This window comes from Doryrhamphus excisus, chromosome 1, assembly GCF_030265055.1.
Source record: "Doryrhamphus excisus isolate RoL2022-K1 chromosome 1, RoL_Dexc_1.0, whole genome shotgun sequence".
Lineage (NCBI taxonomy): Eukaryota > Metazoa > Chordata > Actinopteri > Syngnathiformes > Syngnathidae > Doryrhamphus > Doryrhamphus excisus.
In genome coordinates, this window is record NC_080466.1 from 7,511,437 (window position 1) to 7,521,471 (window position 10,035).

The window sequence follows — 10,035 nt, forward strand, 5'->3', positions numbered from 1 at the left end:
CTCATTCTTTTTGTGAGCCCACTCGGGTGAACCTCTGACCTCAACCAACACTTTTCAACACTATAATACCCCCTCCTACGCATTCCAACACCCACCTGTTGTGGAATCAAACTAAAAAGAAAGCGGTTTCAAAAATAAACAGCATGGCGGGAGAGCGTGTGTATTTATATGCACTAGAAAGGCAAAGATACAGTTCCCATGGAAACTAAAGAGTTTTGTCTGATTTACAATAATAGCTCAAACAAGTGAAAAACCAAATAAAATACAGCTATGGAGGCGATGAGACTTTTTATATTTTTACTATATGTGCTATTTATAATGATTTTAGACACGTCCTTGTCAGGATGCCTCACTCCGCTGCAGACTACATGTCCCAAACTAACGTTCACCCCATTTAACTTCACAATTATTAAGACTCTGGTAATTGCCGCCACAAATAACCATTATATAACATGTGTTTAGGCATCACATAATGACTCTCAAATAACTTAATCACTCCAGTTGGCACAGTTGGGCATGTGAGGTCGGCTTTGGAACCTGACACCACCATGAGACTATAGCCATGTTGCATGTTTACTATTACTATAAACATGTCTCATCCAAGTGTTTTTAAGGTGAAATACTTGAGCAAAACCTTTGTGATTTAATTAAAAGTAAGCAAGGAATGAATTTAGGGAAAATATTTGAATGTCCAAAATGATCGTGTTCTATCCTAATGCTTTTGTCTTACGAACTACCTTGGAAAATGCATCCTTTTCACCCCAAAGTAAAAAATTCGGAGAAATTTCTGTTGTAATTGTATTATTCAGATATCAGCACAAGTGCGTTTAAGTCTAAAAGACACAAAGACAATGGTATATAAAAAATAAGAAGATAATCAGAGCACTCTCTCTTCCTTTCTCTCTCTCACTATCAGACACAAGCGCACACACACACTCATGCGGCCAGAAATCGAGGGGGATGCACAAGTGAGGCAGCAGCGGGTGGCACTCATAGGCATTATGGAACAACGAGACAAAGCTCAGAGTGGAGACATTTACAAGTTTGTGCAAGGTAATGAACACAAGACGACGTGAAATATTACAGAGTGATAAAAGAAGAGGACAGAGACCCCAACTCAGGATGGAAAAAAACTTCTGTCTTTAAATGATTCACTCTCCAAGAACACCAAGGTGAGTGTCACTTTTTATTGTGTGATTATTCAGTACTTGAGCAACATGATCATAATCAAATAAGCTATAAGACAGATGAAATGAATAATTTTTCGCTTCCTGTTTGTTTCCTGCATGTATATCTCTCTTTTTGTTCATGTACAAATATATGAAGAATTTTTGAGGGGAAGCTCAAGCAATATTTACCAGACTCATCTACTCCAGCAGATCAATAGTTGTACAAAACGTTCATGTGGCTGAGTAAGTCGACTGTAAAACATGTGGGGAGAGTAAACAGAGGGAGGAAAATATCTGAATGGCCAAAAAAATCATTTTTTGAGTTTAGGCAAGAGATGGGGACTCTCTGCGGCCCACCCCAACCCTCTCAATCCCGCCTGTCGATTGTTCCTGCAGGCTGTGCATTGATTTTCAGCACTGGACAGCTCCTGTGGCCTCAATCAGGCCCACACACGTCACACATGCTGCTTAGTCTGCAAACTGCATCATAACTTGTGTCATTGATTGTAGCTATTGGTGGAAACTTTCATTTAAAAGCCATGTTCAATTGGTTTAATAAGACATTTTATAATAAGCTTTTAAGGTGAGAGGCCTAAACTAAAGCAAATACATTTTTTCCAAGACAAATAAATACATTAAAAAATACCACCCTTAGTAATTTATATTATGTCTGTATATATATTTTTGATGTATATTCATTATGATTCATTATATTCATTATTCAATTTGACTGAATATTGGACAATACAGTACTGTACCTGTACTGTATTGTAATCCTACCCCTTTTCCACGTCTCAGCGTTTACAGATAATTCATTCACATCCTCTTTGTAACATGTTTACACTTTAAATCAGTTGTCTTTACATTTTTATATATTATATGATAGATTATTTCCATCTTTTAATAAGTAATTTGTTGTATTACCTGGCTAGTTTAAAGTTTTTGTTTATATATACAGTGTATATATACATATACATACTATATATATATATGTTTATACAGTACATACACACATTTGTATATATGTTGTGTTAAGTTTGAATTTATGTAGTTGTATTTATTCATTTATAATTCATGTAGTGTTGGTGAACCTTAAAAGAGACAAAGTTGCGTAAAATACTACAACAAAAACCTTCATCCTCCTTTAGAACACATTGTTTTTTACACTTTCATTCTCTTTTTTTTCAAGTAAATACCATTAGATGTAGTAACATCCCCCTGATGTCATAATCCCTTCATCTTAATCTCTATTCTTTTTTGCCCCTCACACTTCTGCATCATTCCTGTATTACTCTCACTTTTCACTTCAAGCCTCTTCTACGACTACGCATTCTTCTTCTCTCATTGTGTATCCCTCCACTCACATTATATTATATTTCTAATTACACTACAGGGTTCAGACTGGGTCTCGCAAGCAACCACCTTTTATATTGTTGGTTGGACTAAGAGATTAAGAGGCTGAGTAATCTGGTATTTGACCAGGTCTTCCTCCATCCTCTGCCTTGTGTAGGATTATGTTGTAAACGTCAGTTTGGTTTCGCTGACATATTCGAATAAGGCTGCCGTCAAGCAGGAGGGCTCTTCTCTTGGTGAATCTTGATAAAGAGTCACATGGACGTCGATTTATGCAGTGAGATGCACTTTCTCTTATGTCGTGATGGTTTGCTTATTCGGTGCTCTGTTTCTCAGACACTGAGAGGTGTTTTTGTGTTGTTGCCCTGCACTGCATCACACTGAAAGCTAACATTGTGCCCCTCTCTTGTTTGCTAAATAAGGTCATCGGAATATTACAATGGTGCAGTGCAGTTCTACACCACTGCAAACTACAACCAATAACATTTTTGTTAAATTCATTCCTTTCTCAAAAATGAACATTTGGCCAGTACTCTATTAGATTTTTTTAAAGTGTACCTGATGAAGTGCCCAATGAGTGTTTTTGAGTAATATAAAATACACAAACACACTTGTAACACACGGATTTAGCCTCATCGAGGGAAGAAAAACGTTGCTATGGAGACGTACAGTACATTACAGCAAAGATGATCAACCCCTAATTATGGACAGCTTCCCTCAAAGGAGACAACAGCCAAATACGTACTGATACTTTAACAAGTTAACAACTTCAATTCTTCATAAATATTCAAATTATGAACACAGATACACAAAGTGTGTACTTTCTTGTGCAGATGTCATGCAAGTGAAGCTCAAATAGGACATTCCATGGGTTATAGTAGGATTTTTTTTTCAGGGCAGTAAATATTTTTATTCTTATCCAACATTAGCTACATGTTAAACATAATAAATTGATACATGTTTAGCTCGTACTGTGAGCGAGGAGAAATAATGTCAAGCAGAAGTGTTCAAAGTGCAGCCCCCCGAGCCATTTATGGACCGCAGTATAAAAAAAAGTCTAAAAAAAGGCTAAATCTAAAGAGAAACTGAAATGTTGGTTAACAATAATATTTAATAATTATCATTCATTCATTTCATCCATCCATCCATTTTCTATACCGCTTATCCTCACGAGGGTCGCGGGCATGCTGGAGCCTATCCTAGCTGTCTTGAGGCGAGAGGTGGCGTACACCCTGGACTGGTCGCCAGCAAATCAAAGGGCACATATAGACAAACAACCACTCATTTTATCAGAATTAATATTTATTTCAAATATAATTCATTCATTCATTCATTTTCTACCGCTTTTTCCTCACGAGGGTCGCGGGGGATGCTGGAGCCTATCCCAGCTGTCTTGGGGCGAGAGGCGGGGTACACCCTGGACTGGTCGCCAGCCAATCACAGGGCACATATAGACAAACAACCAATCATTTTATCAGAATTAATATTTATTTCAAATATAATTAATATTAAAATAATATTGCATTGAAAGTAATACATAAAATATTTGCTTAGCCTTCTGACCAAATTTAAAAATACATAAAAATATTTGTTTAGCCTTCTTATCAAATTTAAATATACATAAAAATATTTGTTTGGCCTTCTTATCAAATTAAAAAATACATAAAAATATTTGTTTAGCTTTCTTACCAAATTGAAAAATACATAAAAATATCAAAGTGGCCACGTGCATTCATTTTCAGTATGCAACCCTCATTGAAAAAAGTGAGGGAAGCCCAAAACTCCAAGAAAAGAGAGTCATAGCAATGGCTTGAATGAATGCATTGTCCCTTGTCGTTAAGAAGCATGCAATGTGGGAGAGAAAATTAGTAAATCTCATTGAAAATAAAATAGAAAAACAGATCAATAAAGCACCCATTCTAGTTTAGCAAAAGGTATTCACTTCATTATTCATGTTGGGATGTGAGTTCCAAGTTGAAAACTATCCTAGTTACATAAAAGAAAACAATTGATCAGAACTGCAATGATACACTGCGATGGTTAGACAAGTAGCTGATTTGTGATTTGTGTGCCTCACTGATCCAACCTGAGCCTTGCGGGCATATTGACTAGACGTCTTTAAGATATTTATAAGGAAAAGGTTTGAAGACAATTTCCTCCAGATGCGCGTGACTTCATGTTGACGTCATCCTCCCTTTTTCGGGGATTATCCAGTTGAAAATCACTCGGGATCTGGCCAATCAGCAGCCAGTTGTTGACATCTGTGCGTGGTGCAACAGAGAAAGAAGTCTGGGAGCGTCACACACATTACATGACACCAAATCCCATCAAGATTTATACACGTGACTCTTTTTGCGTGTGTCTGAGCCTCTTTATAGCTGCGACCGCGTCAGAATCGAACAAAGGCTTTTAAAATGCAGTTGTCGAAAATATTCCCAAGACCATCCATTAGTACTTTTGCTTTGATGCACTAAGTCATGTGAAACTGATTCGCAAACCACCAAATACCCTTTAGGATTGCATGCGACTGACCCGCTATCAGTTATGCAACTCCCTGTTTTTTGGTTCTGTTGGTTCTGACATAATAAGCCAAGCGAAATCACCCTCCAACCTTGTCATCAGGCCAACCAGCAAATCAATTGTTCCTCTAACAGTAGATTACAACTCATTCAAGTTGTTAGATCTCTGTCCCCGCCAGTACCCGTTTGGTTTTCCACTCTTGGTTGGCTTGAAGCTCCCAAACGCAAACCACTAGAAAGAACCTGATCAATAAGCTTTCATTATACAAAGCTGTCTGCCTCATGCAGTTTCTCAAATCATGTTTTATTTTTAGCAATTTTTAGGAAATCTATCCATCCGTTTTCTATGCTGGAGCCTATTCCAGCTGTCTTCAGGCAAGAGGTAGGGTACAGCCTGGAGTGGTCGCCAGCTTTTTACAGGACACATATCTTAGCGGTATAGGGGGTTAGCTTTGGAAGATATTTGTTTTACAACTGGGGAAGCTGTCTCCCTCGGAGGGCCTTTTGTGACTACCATCTTGCTTCGGAAAGCTTTGAAGTTTCAAAACTGAAAAACAGTTGTAATATTACAAGTTGAAATGTTATATGTTATATCACTCTAATAACTAGGTATTTGCTTTGGAAAAAATATCTTCTCAGGAATTGAATGCTGCACATGAAACTTCTTTTTTGTTTGCAGAAAATGTGTCATGGAAGGACACTGTTATTAACAAATGCAAGACAGACCTGAGCTCATATTCCATCCCAGTCCAGCAAAAGTACTTTCATGGTTGGAACTGCCCGTCCCAACCTACATTACTGCCCCTGCAGACACAGACTGATGATCACCATTGTCATGGGAGCGGTGCGAGTCAACAGGTAATGTAGTCATAGACCTTAGTAGAACATTTAAGAAATTGTATGACTGAACCTTATTTAGGTTCTTTACCACAAAGTACTGAGAGATGCCGAACATCATGTATGATGCTCAGACCAGGACTCCTCACAATGTGTCAGCCTTTGAGCTATATACCCAAAACCACACATACATGCATAAATAAGGTTGTTGTGTTGTTCGGCGTGCCCCTGAGTGCACCACGCTGTTGTTGAGTGACAATGAGGAATTGTCGTTCTCAGAACTAACTGTGAGTTGGAGATACATATAGTATATGATGTTGGAAATCAAGTTCTAAAAGAGCTTTGGACAAGATTTTAAAAAATTATTTCCTGTTTTCCAGATACAGCATTGTTTCCACAGACGAAGATGCCCTAAAGATCTCAGCCTTGAGCCTCCATAACGGCCACAGCCCTCTGACGCAGCAGACCCTGACAGCGTCCTTCATGCAGGCCGACGAAGGAGCGGGAAAATATCCAGCGGATGAAGGGCGAGCGGATTTGTCTCTGAGACCAACGGAAGACTCCACGGTCCACAACAGCTGCCGCACTTTGCCGCCATGTCGACATGTTGATGTGGACCTGGGCACGGGTCGCCTCCGCAGTCGGTTTGTGAAGAAGAATGGCCAGTGTAATGTGGTCTTTGATAACATGGAGGATAAACAACGCAGATACCTCGCTGATATTTTCACCACCTGTGTGGATATACGCTGGCGCTACCTGCTGCTCATCTTCACCACCACGTTTCTTTTGTCTTGGCTGTTTTTCGGTCTGGTCTTCTGGGGAGTCGCACTAGCTCATGGAGACTTTGACCTTCACGCCCCCATGCAGGAAGGCGATTCTCAGAGCAAGGCAGAAGAAGACCAGGACAAATGGCGGCCATGTATCCTGCACATCCAGGGCTTTATCGGGGCGTTCCTCTTTTCCATAGAAACCCAAACTACCATTGGATACGGTTTTCGGTGTGTTACAGAAGAGTGTCCTGTTGCTGTGGTGACCGTGGTGGTACAGTCCATCGTTGGCTGCATTATTGACTCTTTCATGATAGGTACCATCATGGCTAAGATGGTTCGGCCCAAGAAGCGGGCTCAGACCTTGCTCTTCTCACATCATGCTGTCATTGCATTACGAGACGGGAAGCTGTGCCTCATGTGGCGCTTGGGGAACATGCGCAAGAGTCACATCGTGGAGGCGCATGTGCGTGCCCAGCTCATTAAGCCCAAAGTGACTGCAGAGGGCGAGTATCTGCCTTTGGAGCAAACAGACATTGACGTTGGTTATGATGACGGTCTGGACCGACTATTTTTAGTGTCGCCACTGGTGGTGGTCCACGAGATCAACAAGAGCAGTCCCTTGTATGATCTGACCAGCATCGACCTTCAGAAGGAAGACTTTGAGATTGTAGTCATCCTGGAGGGAATGGTCGAGGCCACGGCTATGACCACTCAGGCTCGCAGTTCCTACTTAGCCAAGGAGATCCTATGGGGTCACCGCTTTGAGCCGGTGGTCTTTGAGAAGGGGAGCCGCTACCACGTCGACTACTCTCGCTTCCACAAGACATACGAAGTGCCATCAACGCCTCAGTGCAGTGCCAGGGAACTCAGCCAGAATGCAGGTCGTGAAGGTCCACCTTCGTCTTCTACGTCAAGTTTCTCCAGGTCGCCATCACCATTTGTTGCAAGCGCAGCCGGCCACCTCCTGGGCCTCCGTTCCCCGAGCGCCTTCTGTTACGAGAACGAGGTAGCATTCTGCTGCGGTGATGATGAAGAGGAGGAGAAAGGAGAAGCAGGAAGTCTGCAAGAGGCAAAGTTACAAGATGAATTTCACTTCGGCCTCAAGGAGACATTTGTAAAGGAGCAAATGGTTGAGATGCTGTGTGTGCTAGACACCGATAATCAGATCAGTCTCGACAAACTGCAGCCCGGCCTACCTTTATACATCAGTCGAGAGTCTGGAGTCTGAAGCCCGTTACCAGAGGAGACCTGCCCTTCTATTTGTTTTCTTTTCTGTGTCTGAGTTCATTGAACTGACGTGGAATTAAAGACCCAAGAAGGAACTGAGTTTTTGCTGCTGTGTCACAAACCCATGTCTTGGCTTTATCTAAGAACTGGTTCTGGTTTTAGGAATTGTAAATTCTCTTACGCACCATTGCAACAACGACTTTTGCTTTATCTCCAATGACAAATGTTCACAAACCTTTGTGATTTATTTGCTATAATTGAATGATGTATGAGGAAAATCAAGCTTTTGTTCTTGATTGCACTTTGTAAATATAGCACGCTTTCAGTTCATTGTCATGACTATACATCAGATGCAAATACTGCACATGTTATAGGAACATATTTAATTGTAGGGTGTTTTCACACGTATATAGTTTACTTTATCCGGTCCAAAGCATTTGATGGGTTTCTGAATGGGTTTCCCTTTCCTTGTTCAGTTTCTTTTCACATGCAAAAAAAAATCCATGGCAACCATCATCGGTCACAGCAAACCACACCATTGTAGGAAGTATAATAGAAATACTAAAACTAGAGGTGAAGTTTAGAGGACAGAGGAGCAGTATACCAGACTGTTGTAAAGCAAAGTTGTTCAAAGTTGACTAAGCTGCTAAACATTCATTCATTCATTTTCTACCGCTTTTTCTCACGAGGGTTGCAGGGGTGAGGGAGCCTATCCCAGCTGTCTTTGGGCGAGAGGCGGGGTACACCCTGGACTGGTCGCCAGCCAATCACAGGGCACATATAGACAAACAACCATTCACACTCACATTCATACCTATGGACAATTTGGAGTGGCCAATTAACCTAGCATGTTTTTGGAATGTGGGAGGAAACCGGAGTACCCGGAGAAAACCCACGCATGCACAGGGAGAACATGTCCTCCTAGCTGTGAGGTCTGCGCGCTAACCACTCGACCGCCGTGCCACCCAGATGCTAAACAGGGAAAAAATCAAAAACAATATATTTGTGTAAACATTGCTGGTTCTATCCTTACTTTTGAATTTACTTATAACATCAGAAAAAGGTTATACATTATCTCATGAAAGTGAGTACACACTACAGATTTCACATTTTCTCAATCTTGTAGCTTGTATAGTAGTCTGGTTTTACTGTCCTCTGAAAATGAGTTAACACATAGCCTTTATTATAATAACTCACAGTGAACATGTCCAAAAGTGTCAATATTTAGTGTGAACAATATTGTTTTCTAGCTCTGTATAAATCCTATCACTGATAGTCACTGGAATCTTCCGTTCCTCCATTCCTGGTGGAGCTAGTGGATGTTTGACATTTTATGCTCACCACCTTCAGCTTCCTCAGCAAGGCACTGTGTGTGGGCACTTTATGTTGGAAAACTCCCAAGGGAGGGGGATCACAGTCTGCTTATCACAGTGCATGGAATTCATGTTTCCTCAGCGCTCCCATGTCACAGCAGCATTCGTGCACCTTTAGATCATGACACTACCACCACCATGTGGGCTGTTGACGAGGCACATGGTAGTCACGTTTGTTGCTATTTAGTATTTAGACAATAATGGCTGTGTGTTGAGTCTTTTTCAGATTTCAGTGGAGAATATATACTGCTATGCAAGCGGGACAATTTTTTCTCAGCCCCCCCTCGTGTTTTTTTTCCCCAAAATACAATTGAGAATCTGTAGTATGTTAGTTTTTATGTGTTTATCCATACAAACTACTAAATGTGTTGCTGGCAACAGAATTATTCAAGCATGAATAAACACACTTGACCTACCAACTTTGAAGAAATTGAAGTATCCTGCCCTTTCCCTCTTGCGCCCCAAAACACCTCATTAGGGAGGCGCGCCACTATTTGAGAAGCACTGCTCTATAGTATACAGTAAGTTTCATTTCTATAGTATTGTCCCTTGATAAGTTGGTTGCTGAAATATATCTGTTATATATTATACAATCATATATTTTGTTGCAAAATTGTCGTATTACAGAACAAAAATCCTGAATCGAGACAGTTCAGTGTAAACAGGTACTGTACAGAAGAGGAAAATGCACTTTAATATTACTTTTATCAGTCGATACAAGCACAATGATGTTGTTTTGTATGATAAAACACCATTAAAAGCATTGTGTACTGTTACATTTGAATTG

General features: G+C 40.5%; 1 protein-coding gene across 3 annotated transcripts in view; it reads left to right on the forward strand.

Moving 5' to 3' along the window:
• Nucleotides 1–9,950, forward strand: part of LOC131101399 (ATP-sensitive inward rectifier potassium channel 12-like) — a 27,883-nt gene extending 17,933 nt beyond the window's left edge. For all 3 annotated transcript variants that reach the window (XM_058046496.1, XM_058046487.1, XM_058046506.1), the window contains 3 exons: nucleotides 917–1,172; nucleotides 5,721–5,899; nucleotides 6,259–9,950. In XM_058046496.1, the coding sequence (XP_057902479.1) occupies nucleotides 5,808–5,899; nucleotides 6,259–7,876 (1,710 nt within the window). In that variant the 5' untranslated portion in view covers nucleotides 917–1,172; nucleotides 5,721–5,807 and the 3' untranslated portion in view covers nucleotides 7,877–9,950. The remainder of the gene's footprint in view (nucleotides 1–916; nucleotides 1,173–5,720; nucleotides 5,900–6,258) is intronic.
• The last annotated feature ends 85 nt before the right edge of the window (nucleotides 9,951–10,035 follow it).